This window comes from Anneissia japonica, unplaced genomic scaffold (assembly GCF_011630105.1).
Source record: "Anneissia japonica isolate Jap-2015-1 unplaced genomic scaffold, ASM1163010v1 scaffold1859_len985614_cov190, whole genome shotgun sequence".
Classification (NCBI taxonomy): domain Eukaryota; kingdom Metazoa; phylum Echinodermata; class Crinoidea; order Comatulida; family Comatulidae; genus Anneissia; species Anneissia japonica.
In genome coordinates, this window is record NW_022694754.1 from 269,151 (window position 1) to 288,098 (window position 18,948).

The 18,948-nt window shown below is 35.9% G+C and overlaps 1 protein-coding gene across 1 annotated transcript; it reads right to left on the reverse strand.

Moving 5' to 3' along the window:
* Positions 1-4,529: 4,529 nt before the first annotated feature.
* On the reverse strand, positions 4,530-17,966 carry LOC117101237 (histone acetyltransferase KAT6B-like). The gene is made up of 8 exons (XM_033241176.1): positions 17,080-17,966; positions 14,444-14,594; positions 12,931-13,043; positions 12,195-12,276; positions 10,210-10,308; positions 8,950-9,025; positions 8,284-8,461; positions 4,530-7,237 (listed from the first exon to the last, which is right to left on the reverse strand). Exons 1-8 carry the CDS (start codon positions 17,605-17,607, stop codon positions 7,100-7,102), a joined length of 1,365 nt encoding a protein of 454 aa, XP_033097067.1. The 5' UTR covers positions 17,608-17,966; the 3' UTR covers positions 4,530-7,099.
* Between the last annotated feature and the right edge of the window lie 982 nt (positions 17,967-18,948).

An 18,948-nucleotide genomic window follows, 5' to 3' on the forward strand; every position in this document is an offset into this window, starting at 1 on the left:
TTGTGGATCTGTGGTAGGGTGTGTGTGGGTGGGGGGTGTGTGTGTGTGTGTGTGTGTGTGTGTGAGTAATGATGCGTGTCTAATGGTAGCTAACATGCAGTCTTTATTACATTATGGTTATGTTATTCATTGTAATAATACATTATTTGTGTTTTTATAAGTAATTTCATCCAACCCTTTACTTGGTGTGGTCAATAGAAACTATATAAAACCCATCACTACAATACAGCTCCTCAGAGATCTTAGAAGAACCTGAATTTCAATTTTAATGTGACCCTCAATCAACACCCATTCCAGTTACCCCTGGTTGCATGTGACTCTATAGAAAACACTATTTCTTACCAAGGTTAGTGTGGCCCTTATAAGACTTCTCTATCCTAGGAGATCTAATATTACAATGTTAATATGGCCCTAGACTTATAACCATGAATTTCAAATACTACTCCTCGATCTATAGGACCTTGGCTGAGGAGTGCATGTGACCTTAGAAGACATACAGTAGTTATGGCAATCTAGAGGTATGCAGTTACTCCAAAATCGGAGTGTCTGCACCTGCCGCCAAAACTCTGATTTTGTGTACTATACAGTACGAGAAAACTCCAAAATGGAAGTTTTCAAACTTTTAATCGAACTCCCGATTTCAGAGTTTCTGCGTACTATTAATTAAACAAGCTCTCTCTATATATAGAGAGATCAAAACATTTAATCGACCCTCTGATTTCGGAGGTTTTGCGTACTATACGCAAAAACTCCAAAATCAGTGAATTTACAATGTTAATACGGTTCCATAGTACAGTACTTGAGAAGTCTGTATATGACAATTGTTATCATCAAATAATAATAATAATAATAGAAACATTATTATTATTATTATTATCATCAAATAATAATGTTTCTATTTCCCCAATCAAGTCTTCAAGCACTTCTAATCTAAGTACATGTTGGGAGTGCTATGATTATAAATTCAAACAATACTACAGCAATATGTTTGGTGATTTTAACTCAATATTTCTGTTTCAATAGGTTGTAATTGAATTCATTTTTTTACAAAACCAAGATTTCACTTAACTACACTTTATAATACCATTAACAAAAATTATTCTTCAACAATATGCTTTTTGTTTTAGTGTGCTTACCAAGTGATTATTTCTACAAATTTTATGGTGCTACCTTCTTCATTGTATTTTCCAATAAATTTATAATTTACAAGTAAAAATTTGCGATTGGTTAACCACACTTTATATAACCCCCTTCCCTTTGAATCCTCCACTTTGTTTAAATGAGCAAGTTGTTTTTTAAAGTTGTAATCTTAAATGGTTTTAATTATAGGTTTTAGGGTGTTGTAATTAAAGCAATAGATATAAAAGAAAGCAATGCATTAAACATGATCAAATTTTTTTCCATGTGGAATATAATGTAAACAGCTGGTAGGTCAAAAGCAAAGGCCTCAACCAGATCTAAAAAGTATAAATTCCAAATTCATAGCAGTTGAACATTTGAAGAAAGTCCAGTTTTGGAATAAAATGTTATAAAAATATTAGTGAAATATTATATACAGGTTGGTGAGACAAACATTCAATTAATTTTGCTTTTGACATGATATTAATGGATAAATAATATTATTTATTTATTTATTTATTTATTTATTCTCTTCAGCAATATTAAGTTGTAATACAAAGGTATGGAAAGGTATGGTATGTTTCTAATATTATTATAAATCTTAAATTTGCAGTATGTAGATATCAAATCAAATCAACATTTATTTCTTTCACATTATATAGCGATTAAAAAATAATTAATCTCGTCTGGGTCACTGCCAAATCAGGCATCTTTTGATTTGAAAGAGCAAAACACCTGGGGTCATGCAGTTTCATTGAAAGAGTATCTGCATGAATATCCACTGTAATATCTGTCGGAGCTCTACTATGACATGTCATGTATGGCTTGAATACAGTATAATTGATGAGAATTTGTAAATATTACTTTGCTCTTCAGTTTATTAGCCAGCCAGTTAAGTAATTAATCTTCCATGCTTTTTGAAGACTACTTTGGGCGAGACTTTTTTTGTACCTTGTTTCTCAAACTTATTTTTTTAAAGATCGTCGGGAGAGGGCAGAAAAAAATTAAAATAGATTTTTTTTTTCTTATTTAGCAAATTGTTTTGCCAAAAACATCCAGATAGAGGAGAAATTAAAATACAATTTTATTGGTGAATGTAAATAGTGTAGTAATGGGATGGTTATATGCTTTAAATTTATATACTGTAATTAGAAAGAGATATACTGTACTAATATTATTTCTGGATATTTGCAACAGTGTGCATAATAAAAATTAAAAACTTTAATATTTTTCTGAAATTTACATTTTCTCGTGCAGTGTGTGCGCTAATTGGCCAAAAATAAAATTGTATTTTTATTTGAAATAATCATTATTGGTGGAGGGTGGGTTCGCTATAACAAGGTATAAAGAAAGTCTTGACTTGCAGTATAAAATAATTTCTGTGAAATGTAATATAGAGGTATGTAAATAAATATTTGATAAAACCTGTTTTTCCTTATCATTAAACTTACAAACAAAAACAGTGTTTCCTAACTTGGGCCTTATAGGTCAGCTAATGGAGCTAGGGAATTGGAGGGATTGTAATAGGTAAACATTCATTTTAAACAATAATTTTTATGAATTGAAAGGAGTGATATATGAAAGCAGGGTATTTATTTTATATTAAGTAATAGATAATTGAAATATTCAAATTAAACAATTTTTTTTACTTGCCATCTTGTATATATTGTATTATATCAATGTTTTTAATAAATATATTAGGACAGGAGAGGGCTCACTTCAGGATATCCCAAGTGCAAACTAGAATATTGTTACAAATGCAGTTAGCTATTAGTTTCTGTCAGTATCTACATCTTTGTGACCAGCAAATTATTTCTTTTATCTGTTCCGACATGCTACCAATAATTTTGTCAAGATTGGTTCTTTATTTTACTACTTGCCATATGATTAATTTAAGACATGCATTTCATCCTTTGCTTGTTTGAATTAAACATTCTGAGCTCTCCGTTAATGTGATTGGTTGAATTGTAGTGTGCTGCTGTACTTAATACATCAGCTTGCGTAAATAAATTGCATTACAGTATTTTGGTAACCGTAATAAATATTACAGTATATTTCTATCTAGACTGATCTGTACTGCACAGTACTTCTTGTCAATTTCATGAACTCTCATTTTCTAGCAGCCTATTGTTTTGTGTGCTAATTAATAATATGCTGTTGTTAGCAAGATCACATTAAACATTATATAAACAAAGTGTTACTTGTCTGTAATTTGTTAATCTTGCACTGGCTTCAGTTTGCTGAATGCCAGTTTGCTGACTCAAAAACCATGAATCCCATTTTGCCGAAAACCCAGTTAGCCGAAAGTCAATCAAAAGCAGTGAAACATTAACAGCAAAAAATTAACGATGGAGCCTATTCTTACTGTGACTGCGTCTGTACGAAATGATGGCACCAGCGGAAAGTCAGGGCCGGCCAGAATTGCAACATTGACATGGGTGCAAATCGTGGGGAGAGGACGCATTCACCCACATGAACCGCTTAGTGGATTTGTAAAGGCATGAAGCGCTACATAAGAACGACATATTATTATTATACGTTTAAGGGGGGTTGGTCCCCTTGACTTGAGTACATGTGCTCTATAATTTGAGACGTATGAGAAAAAAAGCGTGTAAAGATAAGATTGGTTTTCAGCACATAAAACAAGTAAATACATCAAAGACAATTCTCTATGGTTGCCGAAAATCGCTGATAAAAGATCACGAGAAATTTGTTGGCGCTTCATTTTGACTATAAGGGTGATGTGATAATGATGAATTTTACTATACGAGTGTCCATTTCCGGTCATCTAGAGAGTACTATTTCCTCAAATTCTTATACCTCAGCCCCAACCACGGTGTCCCCTCCCACCTTTCAAAACAGATATGCGCCCTTGAATATTGAGAATTTAGAAGGCATTGCAGATAAAATGTCTTATAAACATATTAACGTTGAGATAATCTGTAGACCATAAAGGAAATAAATAAATTAATAATCTACAATTATAAACTAGTGCTGGGCCCAAAAAATTGGTGATAGGTTTTTTAGAGCTTTTGTATGGCCCAAATTGTGCTTTTAGACCACAATATTAGGGATTGGCAATCAAAATAACGTTATGTGGATATCCAAATTATGCCCAGAGCTCGTCAGGCAGTCGGACCAAAAAAAAATTTAAAAAAATAGGCATATGTCAAGCCAACAGATGGCTATTTTAAAATAAATCTCATTAACAAGAGGGGCATAAAGAGTGCTAAAGTTATCCTTATCTCATTCAGCCCCCTTGTCTGACAGCTTATTTTGCTTCAGACATTTTAAATGGGGGTCAACTGGGGGACACAAGCATTTTTTGTGAGGGGGTTACTCCCCGGGCACCACTAGTTGGGGGGTTTTCCTCCGATTTTTAACACTGGTATAAAATATACAAGTACACATTTTGCTTTGTCTTGCTTTATCTTAAAGGAAATTTATTTTTGCATCCATATTCATACATATTCAGTATATAAAAAGAAACAGCACATCATATACAAGAAAAATGGCTACACAATAGAAATCATTATGTAGTTCATAGCCAAAATATATAATTTATTATTATCTGAAAATTAGATGCCCAAAAATACTCAAAATTATTAACATTAATTACAGCTAAGGCCTCTGCAAACATGTTTGTGACAGCCATTTAGAGATAATAAACAATAAGAAGAGATTTAATCGTACAATATATTGCAAATGTGTTTATTTGCAGCATTTATTTGAAAATCTTTGCCCCAGCAGGCTTGCTTTTAAGCTGCTACCTGCAACATTGACAACACTCAGGCTTAAATCAGTGGTAAACTGCATATGCATAAGTTATATTTATAAATACCGCCCTCTGGAATATGAATACAAAATGTTTGTGAATAACCGGCATTTGCAGCCTTAATCTGTCCACATTGTTACTCAAGTGATATCTGTTCAGAGATTCTGTGCACATAATCTCACCACCAGATATTACTCTAATTAATAAACAGAAACAGAATAATTAAGTTTCTCAAATATGAGGCTTGCTATCCCGAGACCAGCATCAGTCACCAAAAATCTTTAATATCTTCTTATTCTCCTCATTGTAAGCTTTAAAGTGATGGGATCATATACTGGAATTGACTTACTATTGTGAGTCAAAATATTATGGCTTCTCCGTACTGAAGTATAATATTGCCACATTCTTATGCTAATTATTCAGTTTAAGAATTAGCGACAGTACGCTCAGTACGCTCGTTTTGGAATGGCAAGCCTCATGAACAGCAGCATATCCAAAATATGTTGGTCTTATATGGCACATTCACTTCCCATTACTACCCCCCCCCCCACCGGGCACTAGAACGAAAGCACATGAAAGGCATACTCATTTCCCTGACGGAATATTCAGCATTTGCGGCAGCAAGTAACCTGCTTTGGTATTAGAACCTACTATGTACCTATTCTTACACCATATGAACAAAAATTGATGTGTTTGATTGAAGGATGAATACGGTACGTGCAATGAACAGTGTGGGATTCGAGCCCAAACCTCAAAGGTGAGTGCTTGAACAGCTTTTTGCTGCTCCAGCCTCTGTCTGAGAGAATATAAAATATTAAGGTACAGTATGTTTGCAGTTCAGTGGAAGGTATAATTGATTTAGGGTTTATAAGCTGTTCTAATATTACTACTACTGCTCTCAAAAACAAGGGCTATGTCCTCACACAGCAGCTAACGGTTAGCAGGATCCGGATCCTGCTAACCGTTAGCTGCCGTGCATCCATACGAGAAGATCCCGATCCAGATACCAAGAATATGATGATCAAATCACTCGCCAATAAGAAACAGGAAATTGTAAACGCGTACGTGTGATTGGTTGTTGGTTGACGACAGAAACGCGCTCAACTTGCTAACAGATAGCGGTATCTGGATACCGCTAACGGTTAGCGCTAACTGATCCGTCGTTCTTACACAGGTGTTAACGATTAGCTCTAACGGTTAACTTCCAATCCGGATACTAGGTCTCTCATGAGAACCAGGCTACAGCATCATTAAATGCAAATTATAATAAAGAAAATTTGTTTCCTCGCAGACAACAAATGCATACATTTTTTTAATTTTTGGGTATAGCAACTAGCCAATGAGATTTTATCAGAATTTTTAGTTTCAAATACCTTGTGCTGTAGAATTATTAATATCCTTAATTCAAAATACAATTTGGGTAGTGTTAATCAAATTTTAACTAGTGCACATAATTTTATTTCCAGGAATTAGTAACTGTGCACTGAAATAAATTTTCTCAAATATATCAATTTAAAGCACTAAAACAAAAATTCTCTTTCCAATTCACTATTTCTTAATTATATCTCCACTGTCCCTTATTCCTTTCTCAATCACGTGCACCTCTCTCCCCTGTCCTATATTCTTTTTACACCCCAATTCTCTACTCCTTTCCCTCCCATGTCCCTTTTTTTCCATTTAAAGCCCTCCTCCCTTTCTAATTTGTCCTACTACTTACCCCTTCCAATTGCCTTTTACCCTAATCCCTTCTCCCCTCCCAAATATTTCTTGATCCATTGCTAACTTAATATATATATTTTTTTCCTTTTTAACCAACATGCAACTCAACTTGTGACTTCTCTCCCCACCCTCCACAAATGCATAAATGTAGTAATCTACAATCATTTTATTTAAGTGGTTAACCCTTTAAGGTCTGAAAACTTTATCTTTTACAGGGATAGGAATTATAACTATAATTTAATACTGTAATTTACTAACTTATTATTAATTAATTTATTAACTTATTAACTGAAATAATTCAGACATTAGTCTTATTAAATTTCTCAAATTGCATAATAACTTGTAATAAATTAATTGAATAATACATTAAAGTCTGACTTATAGTGTACAATTGTGTTCTGTTGAACTACATGGTGTAAAATTGACCTGTTGACTTGGTGAATCGGTTAGGCCTTTGATTAGGCAATGTGTTGATAAGTCCACCAACTACAGTCCTGGTAGGTCTGGCTGTGTCTGTAACTTGGCAACATGCTGGTAGATTTTTAGAGCTGGGCCTAACTTCAAAGCCAGGCCTGTAAGAACATCACTGCGTTTCAACAACAAAAGCGATTTGCCATCAATCTCCTGGAGAAGTAATAACGGGGATGTGGAGTGTAAAAATTTAACATCAGAAATATGAAACTAGATAGGTGCACCAATAGAGTTATATTATGAACAATGTATCAACAAAGCAAAGGACTTGTACCAAATATACTAGAAACACAAGATAAAAAACTGTATTACCGAATTAAATGATGGGTATACTGTACAAACGTAAATTGTCATTATTGGAGAGAGAATGGTGCTGCCGTACGTTGGGATCTGCGTAAAAGCTATGATGTATATCCACTTCGGTTTAGCTATGTGGGAGATCTATCTTGTGTTTCTAGTATCTTTGCTTGTACCGACTTCACCAATAGAGTTAAATCAAGTGACTGGTAATGTATGACAAGAAGCTGTGCCAAGGAAGCTACATCTAGGATGTGTGAACCTAAGGATGGCAAGAGTGTGCTGAGGTTAAACCAAGGGAGTTAATGTCAAAGACATTGTACTTGCGGATCTAGAAACCCTGGGAGATATTAATTCCTCCCTGTCCAATCTTGTTTGTTGACTGCCTTCCTCCCCTCCCCCCACCTTGTCATCCTTATGCTATATTATTATTTTTATGCCATATTATTTTGTTTTTATTGTTCTTGTTATTTATACTGGTTTTTTAAAATATTAATTATAAAAATTATAATGGTGAAAATGATTAAAAGTGTGGCAATTATTATTACCTTCATTATCTATTTTTGTATTTCTATAAGGAGCAAGCCATTGTAGAGGAGTCTGTCACCTGCCAGCTCGCTTACTGTCACTTACTGAGAAGTTTATTAAGTTTTTAAAATAAGTTTTTAGAAGTTTTTAAAATAAATAAAATTGAATTATACTAAAGTAGCTAAAACAATGAAGTTGTACCAAGGGAGCTAAACCAAGAGGATTTTACAAAGAAAAGCTACAAACCAAGACAACTTACCAAGGATGCTAAACTACTGTACCTGAGCTACACAAGATGAGTCAGTCAGTCAGTCATGACTTTGAAGTCGTAACTGAAGAGTTAAGCGCAATGGTTTTTGGTCTATGCCACATACCTGTTCCTGAAAAGCAAGTGCTTGGTCACTAAAGCCATTCTCATGGAAGTAATTGACAACTTGGTTGATATCCCATTCAGAGGGACGGGCATCACCTTCTGGAAGCACTGTAGATATGCCTTTATTAATATTACTGTCTGTGGAAGAACAACTTGCATCAATTTCTTTCATTGGCAAACTGCAAGAAAAAAAAAACGATTATTAACAAATGAGACAAAATAACATAATAGCAAGAGGTCTGACTGCCTTGATTTTGCATGAATGAAATTAAAACAAAGTACTAGCACAAGATATAATGAGTTACAGTTGAATTATAACTAGTATATAACAATGATTTGCAATGCAAAAACTATTAATTTAAAGATTGGCTGTAATGTTAAAAAGATACATTTCCCCTCGTTTCAAAGAAAAGTGTCCCCTGAATAGGGGTGTCCCAAAGGAGGGGTTCTACTATATATATTTTATATTACTCATTAGAATGTTCTGAATAATGTGAATACAAGTTGGAAAATTTAATCATCTGTCAACGTTTAACAAACAGCACACTAATAGTAACTAATAAGTGTTGCAGTGGCAGTCTCAAACCAACATCAAAATTATTAACTGTAGATATGTGTATTGTTTATATATATAGTACTTAAATGCACATAATAGCCATTGTTGTACCTATCATCAACTTGCATAGAAATCTGTGAATCTTCAGTGATCATAGAGTCTGGAGAGGCTGCAACAGAATCGATATCTGTAAAATGTAGGGGGAAAAAACCAAGGTATTTACTTATTATTGGAGAAATGAAAATATGTAATATATTACTAGAAAATTATAATCAATGATATTATTAGGAACATTATCTGTCTAGTTGAATCAATTAGTTGCTTATCTTAGCAACGGTTTCAGCAACTGCTTTCATCGCTTTCTTTGGGCTAATGAACCCTTGGTTAAATTAGGTCATTCACAATTCGGTGAATGAGTGGGCCAACACAAGTTTTGTCCCAGTGCATCAAAGAGTTCATTGGCCTGAAGAAAGTGACTGAAGCAGTTACTAATTGGTTCAACAAAACAGATAATTTCCCTACTACACTTACAGAACTGGATGAAATTCTTCGAGAATGATATCTCATTTACCATTGTAAAAATTTATTACTGTACATCATATATCCCATAATCTATGCCAGTTTTTAAGGTCATGGGCATACAGACATTCTAGTCTAGGACATACTACAATGCTAGTCAATATTATTAATTAATTAGCAGGGATGTAGTTATAGTGGGTGGAGCCACCCAGCCTTGAAGTTTTCCACCCAGTCTAAAGCTAATTTCATAGCCCTCCACCACCTTTATTAACCTCCTTGCCCATCCTTAAAATCCACTCTTATTAATCAGAGTTTACCAATGTTACCTCCCACCATTAAAATAACAAACCCCTCTTCCCCACCAATCCTTAATCCTGAATTAGGACAATTGGACTGAGCACCTGCTTGTGAATTGCGAAGTATTGTACACCACAAGACAATTCCCTATTTTCGAAAAAGTATACTGCTTTCTTTAACGTGCTTTGTTCTCTTACTTTGTATGCTCTGCAAAAAGGATTACTGGAGTCACTTATTGGTGAGAAAGTTTTGCCGTGGAAGATCGTGGAAATAGAAAATGATTATGCAAGCGACACTGCTCCGTCGTGTAGTTGTATTGCATTTGGTGTGTATTGGTTTTTGTCGAGCAAGTTTTTTAGAAACAGATGATTTAATGTAAGCGACATGTCTCTTTGTAACATAGTTGCATTGCGTTCGATGTAGATTGGCTTTCAAAAGATATTTACTAAAAGGCGGGCCTGTATTTTACAGAGAGTAGCTTGATATCATAGAATTAGAAATAAAAAGATCTCCACGGCTCAGCACACACACAATGTTATTATTATAATGAAATACCTGTAGACTGGAGATCATCATCCATTTTGTCACTGCTACTCGATTCATGATCTAGTATAAGGTCATCATCTTGAATACACACCTCGCAAACCCATTTACCTGTAATTAAATCGAATTACTGTATTGCATTGAAGTTAAACAGTTTGGCAATTCTGCTTCCTGCACCGTAAATTTCAAACGGGCACTTTATTATGAGTTTAAAACAACTAGGCCTCGTTCAACCATGCTGGAATTTGTATGGGGTATGCAGGTCACTAGGACCTTAGTGGAGTAACGTCCCTACCCCTTGATGCATAGTTTAATTAGGTTGGGTTATACATATTAGTTTAATTAGGTTGGGGTGTGAGGGTCGCTAGAACCTTAGCGAAATAACAAATACTGTACAGGTCATTTTTTGTATTGTACTTTTACCCCCACCTCTTGTGAAGGGTACAGCTATAGCGTGCATCTGTGTGTGTGTGTGTGTGTGGGTGTGTGTGTGTCTGTGTGTGGTGTGTGTTTCCTTCCGGACACAAAACTGAAAAACTACTGTATCGAATTACTTCAAATTTTCGCACACTGACCAAGTTAATAATAATAATAATAAATAATAGTTCATTCTTATATAGCGCAAGTAAGCAAGCTCTCAATGCTCTGTACATAAAAATACAGAATAAGGATGTCATGTTAATTTAATGAAAAACTTGATGGAAAAAAAGGTCTTTAGCTTGGTTTTAAAAGAGTTTAAAGTAACACACTGTTTGATGGAGATTGGTACGGAGTTCCACAAATTTGGAGCTGTGACAGCAAAAGCTCTTCCGCCATAGGTAGATGTTCTAGTCTTTGGAACAACGAGCTGACATTGGGCACCTGACCTAAGAGCTCTTGTGGGCTGGTAAATCTGCACGAGCTCAGATAGGTAACCAGGTGCCAGATTGTGCTGTGCCTTGTATGCCAGGACCAACACAACACCTTGTATTGCATCCGTTGCTGCACTGGTAACCAATGAAAGTCTGCAAGCACTCCGGAGATGTGATCAAATTTACATGTCCTTGATGTTAAGTGGGCAGCAATATTTTGGAGGCATTGCAGGATCATCACCCGGTTCTTTGGAAGACTAATGAAGAGAGCGATATAATAGTCAAGCCTTGACTATACATGTTACATGTATCTTGGTCCTCCGCAAATTTAGTGCTGATCGGAAGTAAGATGCAGATTCTAGAATGTTATTTATATATTTTCTGGCTGCAACAGTCGACATAGCAGATCGTTCGGCCTTGTTCGACTAAGCCCAGTGGACTCGAGTGGATAGACCTCAGGCCAGAGTAGACGGCGAGTCAAATTCTGGCTGGCAGTCTGAAAGTTGTCTGGCTGGCGTGCAAACTCACCCAATTGATGGGCTGACCACATGAGGCCTACAATGAAGCGGTCCGGGCCTGCAGGCTATTAAATGCCATTATTTTTCTAGGATATAGCACAACAGGGCAAGGATATGTAATTTTAGATTATCTTATTTTTTATTTATTTTGGCAGATTACAGCTTAAAAATTGGATTGAATTATTTCACACAGGATAAAAGGTCACGTAGTCATCTATCCTCTTGTTTTATGGTTTGGATTTCTTTGGTGTGAAATACACTAACAATAACCAATGGAATTCCAAAGACATATTTTCAGTGGAGTCTTTCTTGAGGTGAATTGGGCAGTACGATGGAAGACAATATGCTGCTATTTTCCAAAGAGTTTACTGCATTCTTTAACATGCACATCGCCTATTGCACACAAGACCAACGCCTAATGCGAAAGACTTTGTGCTATTCTATTGCAACATGCATTTTATTTATTTAAACACTCTGGCTGAAAAACACAGAGAGAGAAGTGGATGGAACTGAACCAGGGACCAAGGTTATAATCTCCACGGTTCACAGCTACTCCCTATTAAATTATAAATGGTCTTTCAGTCATCCATCCCATAAATTACCAATAACTACATCCATCCTTCCTTACCAAGTGGCTTCTTGAGAACTGGTGGATTATGACATACCATGTGATACCCCTTATCGCAAGCATCACAAAACAGCAATGTGTCCTACAAACAAACAAATGCATAAATTAGATGTCAACACAGATGCAAATAAAGCAAACAATTTCCAAACTATACTAGGATTTGTGTTATAATAAGTTTTGAATTACATTTTATTGGTAGGCATAAAATAGTGTTTATAGACATTCAAACCCTGACCCAATTATAAGCATTAGAAACTTTTATTAATATGCAAGATAACCATAAATAGAACAGTTAGTAGCCAGATGGTATCAAAAACACACTGACGTGGACAAGGGTAAGTGATACTTATAACCACGACTTTTATGATTTAGTTTTAACAGAGGCTCCCTCTCTCACTGTTTACCCCTCTAAGGCCCATTTGCTCAAGCTATTGCAGCATCAGTCACATCAGTGGTCGATCCAGAAATTTTCCAGTGGGGGTGGGGGCAGAACCAAAGGGCAGACTAGAGCCTCAGTCAGGGCTCCAGAATAAAAATCCCTGGTAGGGTTCATGTGGAGAGTTTTTATGGCTTAGTATGGCACAAAATTATGCCTTTAGACCAAAATATTAGGGACTTGCAATCAACGTTCTGCAGGTTTGTATATCTACAAACCTGCAGAACATATGTAAGTAAACCTGGTCAAATAAGGAATAGTGGGCAGTCCAATGGAAACACTGTAGAAAACATGGCTTACCGCATTTCCTGCATCATCGCACACGCTACATGTCTTGCAATCTATGCATTGCCATGGGAATCTCCGGGAACGTTCAGCCAACTCTGCAGAATAATTCATGCATGACGGATGTGCTGAAAATAAAAAAAGGTGCACAGTCAGGGTATAAAAGAACTGAAAAAATATGGCAACACTGAAATAATTGATTATAATGTTTACAGTACATTTTAATCTAAACAAATATCTACCTACCAGGAGGTTAGGCTTACCAACCCTCATTAACCACAATTAATTTATTTATCTTCTCCATATCGCGAAGATTGTCAGTGCGCGTACTAACAAATCATTCTAATACACGCAGCTAATACACACGCACAGTGATCAATGAGCTACCAGCAATATTATAAAGCAATTATAGTCAAGTAATTTCATACACTATAGGAAACAAAGCCTTAAAATCCATTATTTCCTTCAAAAATGTTTTCAGGAAATAATGCTCCTTCAGCTTCCATTTCCTACAGTGTACTCAAAACCTGACAGCTTTAGTAGTCGGGACACAGGTTACAATACCAGTTGGAATATGGAACTCTTGTTTTGTATCATGTAAGTTCCAGGTACATCCTACTGTAAGTACTGTAATTAGGCTTTAGATATGGCAAGGCTGAAACAAATTGTTTATTTAATTGTCTAAAATAATTCACAGGTTACTTTATTATGCCATCACCAAGGTCTACCGTATCCTTTAATGACCAGCTAGACCCTGTTACAAGTACCAAGTGCATTATGCGACACGATGTTGATTGGAATCTATGTCATAAATGCGTTGTTAATCCAGTCCACTGCCAATTTTACTATCGCCCTCTCACTATAAAACACCAAGCTAGGCTGTTCGCCAAATTTTTTGTGCTAACAAATTAAGTCTGGATTTGGATCATTTTATTGATGGAGAATCATTTCTGCCAGTCAGTTTTTTAGTTACTGTCAGTATCACAAGGCTTGTCCATTTATTGTCTACCCCTTTCTATATGCCTACTGTATATGCCTGGAGCTATTAAAAACAATATTACATCTTTATGATACATGAAAACCCCTCTATATTCTCTAACAAATATATCAATAAATCAGTATAGTAAAATATAATAAACGAGATTAAGAATACCAAATAAAAATTATGATTTCATTTCATTTCTAAAGGCACGAGCGCCAAGGATATGCCAATAAGTGAACTTAATCACTGTAATACGTGGCATATCCATTTAACACCAGGGGACTTAATGGACCAGTACACCGGGTAACCCCCTACTCTTCTCGAAGGATGTACTGGGTTCTTTAAAGTGCACACGAACCAAATGCGTACACTGGGCCTACGGTTTAAAGTCCTTATCCGAGAAGACTTGTTCCACCATCGGAACCACTAGCGAGTGAGCCGTTCGAACCAGCGCCGATATTAGAGCTGAAGGTTACGGTGCCCCTGACCTAACCGCTCGGCCAATCGACTCGCCAGATCATGATCACATAAACAAAAGCATTATACCTTTAGCACTACAGTCTTTACATATCAATAAGTCTTCTTTCAGTCCATATCTGTTACACTTGGCAGTAAGGGTGCAGTAGTCACATCTTGGATCTCCCATTCTACCGATCGGTTCATGATGAAAGTCTGGTCCGTGAGTTTTCTTGATGCGCTTTAATTGAAACAGAGTTTAACGGAAAAATAATTTTATTTTTGCTTTTTCTAATAACACAGAGGGCACATGTTTAACTATTTCTCAATGGAAAAAGCCACAATTTTAAAATTATTTTTTTTAGGGTCGTCAATTTTTGTCATTTTTTTCAAAGTTCAAAGTACACTGGGGCAAAGCTCAACAGTGCATTTCTTTTCAACAGACATAAACACTATAATCACACAGGTGGATCCAGAGGAAAACAGTCAAGGAACTCATCGCCCCACACCCTTTAGATCGCCTGCGTATCATTACACTTTTTATTTTTTTTAAAACTATTTTTTTAATGATTTTGAAATGACAGCTCATTTACAGTTAAACTTGCCTAAAGTCGACTTTGCCTAACTCGAATAATTTCTAAGTCGATCTTTTTTTACGTGCCAAATTGTTGAGTTTTCATTAATTAACAATCTGTAAGTTATCTAAGTCGAACAATTTTTCAATGCCATTTTGGATTCTACTTACTGAGGCGAGTTCAACTGTAATTTGTTCTTTTTGTGAGAGGAAGTGGATAACATGACAGAAAATCTTTGTACCCTTTTGAAAATGATATTCTGTCCCCACTGGGATTCAAAACCAAGAACTTTTGATTCATTAACTATTCATGCACTGTACCAACTGGACCATGAGCTCTTGGATTTTCCCATTATGGCATGTTCTTTTATTGAGGTATTGCGTGGCAATGAAAAATGATAAATCATTTCTAGAAAAACATATTGCCCCTCCGTATTTGAACGGAAAATCTTCTGATTACCGTTCCAATATTCTCTACCAATTAATCACAAGGGCACTGCATACAAGGGCACTGCATACTGTATACTAAAAATTTGAATTCTTATATCTTGTTTTAATATTTTCTTAGAACTATCAAATGATACTGATGAAACTTTTCTATTTATTAGAGGGCAGTATAGGTGATCGCTTTAACAACTTTCATGTCCTACTCTTCATGGAGTGGGACTTTAAATTCAGTCCATCGTTGTTACACAGACACACGCCCTTCAACCCCGATTTCTGACTTTTAAATCCGTTATGGTCACTTGAGTGAAAACTTACCTGTTCAAACAAAAACAAAATACAACACTGATGCTAGTTCTCATATGAATTTGTAAGGGCCAAAAACAGCACCTAACAGAACAGATTAATTCTTGCTTTCTAGCGCGTATCATTCAATGTTTCCTGTGCGAGTTTCAGCGTGTGATGTAGGCTACGTAGTGAGGCAAACGCTTGCATTCATTTCACTGCAACATGTGAATTTTGAGGGAAGCAAAATGATAACTACAAACCTAATTATATTTACATGATGAGAATCTACTAATCATAAGCTTTCCATTCATATATTTCATTAAGTAAAAAGAGCAATAGAAAGGGTCGAACTTATCAAACAAACACCAGGCACATTCCAGTCTTCGCATCAGTCGCCAGAGAAAAATTATTACGCTGAAACAAGCGCCTGTATACAATACAGTCAATGGTGTTTGGAAGGCTTGATTCTATTGGTTTCCAAAAGTGACAGAGCTAAATATTGACTAATCACAACCACTTTTACAACAAGTATGGTATAAAGAATAAAGATCAACTTACAGAGACAAAGAAACCGATTGGTCAAATACTTTGCGAGTTATTCTGATTAGAATTTGGTAACATGAGCCGCGAAAGGTAAAAAATCTGCTTTCTACGTTGGAAATCCAATGTAGTTGCCTACTTTTAATCGAAAAGTGACAGGATAAAACATAAATCTATCTCGTTCTATTTCATCTCATTAGAAAAATGAAAGATAGATCTTTTATTTTAAAAAAGGAGGAAATTGATCTGATGAGCAGTTCCAAAGTTATGGTAGAAAAAGCTGTAAAAAAGGGTGTTTTCAGGTTTTTTTTTAAGGAGTTCTATCAATTTATAACAGCACGCTACTAAAGAGCGCGTACAAATTTATATGATTAAACTTTATTCAAAATCATAAATTTATGAAGCTTTTTAGCAGTATGTATATTGGTCTATGATTTTAATTACAGGCAGGTTTAGAGCAAGTAACTTTTTCTATTTGTTATTCCAAGGTCTATGTTAATATACTTATTTTCCTAATTAACTATTGAATATTATAACTTTAATGAAGAATTCCAATTAATGCTTGCATTTTGAAAGCACATCACGAGTGTTGACATTTTTATTAATGTGAATTTAAGTGTGATATAAAAAGAAAAAAAAAACAGTAAACAAATAAAAAGAAAAAAAAATAATAATAATGTACATTTAAACTTTTCATGTCATCAGCTATGAGCATGCATAGAGCTACCTGAAGTCAAACTGACCCAAGATTAAGAACTTAGTTCATCTATGACCGAAACCGCACGATCAACGTATCACAGTAGGAACAGAAGATGATCATGTTCGATCCGTTTATCGGAACTTCGAAAAATATAAAAAAATTAGTATCGAAAATACTTACTTTACGTTTGCTTGGTTTTAGTGGTCTAAATGAACCAGCTTCGGTTATGGTTCTCGCTACTAATCTATACTTGTTATCATGTAAAGCAACACGTCCTATATCGACCTCTCTCATGAGAGCGTCTGTCAGCCGACGCTTGGTCATTTTACTTTGCGGGTTTTTCGTGACTAGGAACTTTTCAATGTCGCATAACGATGCGCCGTCTGTCGCTCCCTCTTTTTCTTCACCAAGAGCCTTTATAGCAGCAATTAAAGTTCTTGTAACATCTGTAGAATTCAATATATTGCCACTTACGTGACTTTTTCGCCATTTTGCGGCATTGCGATAGCTTGTACTGCCTTTATATTCAACCTTCACAACAATTTCTGCTTCAACAAGGTGTTCCAGCGCACTCTCCACTTCTTCTAACGTAACGCCATTTTTTCGCTGAAGCATGTGGTATATTCGCTCAATCCCTGGTCGCGCCTTGCGGCGGCGAAGAGAGTCGATTGTTTCGAGGATTGCATCCTGATACTTAATTTCAGACATCGATATCAATTTAAGTCACAAATTCAACAATATACTAAAATTATTACAAATAAAATATTTATAGAACTTCGTCGCGTCACAACTATCTTCACACGTAGACCGCTCTATTCATTCACATGTACAACTGCTAGGAGAGGATATAAAACCTACGCATGCGCGTTGGCCTTTTGTGTGTTCACAATGGTTTCAGTTTTAGCTCTTACTCGTACAAGATTATAGTATAGTCGATAACTTTGTATAATAATTTTTCCTACTTCCTAGCCCTGTTAAAAACACGCCTTATAGGTAGTTTTCACAATAATATTCAATAATTTGGATAGGCTATTTTTGTCTAAATCCGGTGCGGATTAAACGGCCGGTTAAAACGACAAACCTTCGATTAATCATGGTGTTTAGAGAAAAGGCAGATTGCAAGCAAAGCGCAGAACAATGAACAATGTATTGTTACTTCCTTTACCACCACAACACGCTCCCTCCACTGAGGTGTAACCGTGCTATGAGATGTCGGGAAGGCCCGCGGGAGGCTCCATGGTGAGCGCGAAACCTACATGACAATAAGGTCAAGAGAATTTAATTATGCGGCATATTATGATATTATTAATTATCTGGTGAGATGCTAATAATAGGTCGACAACCATGGGCGGGCATTTCGCGCTCGTCACTGGGGGAGGAGGTTCGCGCCGTTGATGCTCTTATCCTGCAAATTAAAAACTGATGAAAATAAGAAACCAAAAACTATAAAACCATCTTCGTTTTTTGGTTGAAGTAGTGTACATTAGTATAGGCCTACTCTCCATGATTTAACATAGCAAAGTAGATACTTCAAAAGCCAGGCACTTAATTCACATCTACGTACTTGTGAGCCAACATTGTGTGTAGAATAAGGCCTAGGGGAATGATCGGTTAGTTAGTAACGAACCGTAATATTTGACCCAATTTTAATAACGCGATCATCGTGTGTTTGAGTAAAAAAAATGGCGATAGCATACATTTCATGATAATTACATAGGCATGGGACAGGATGAAAACAGAACTCGCTATAGCGAATAGGGAGAACAGAATCACCTAAAAACAACCGATCGATTCTTTGGCAATCCACATGGCACTCACACACACACACAAACATACACACCACCTCGGACACGCGTAACAACCACGTGATAATCGATACCCGAGCGCGTTTTATTTCTCGGTGGGTATATAGTGGAACACCGCTTTGGAACACAATCGATTCGTTGGTTAATTTGACCTTTGTATGTATGCCTTTAGTCATACAGTAGGACTATCTTGGCTTTATCAAGACAGATTTATTACAGCGTGTGATAGGCCTGTTATGGGGTT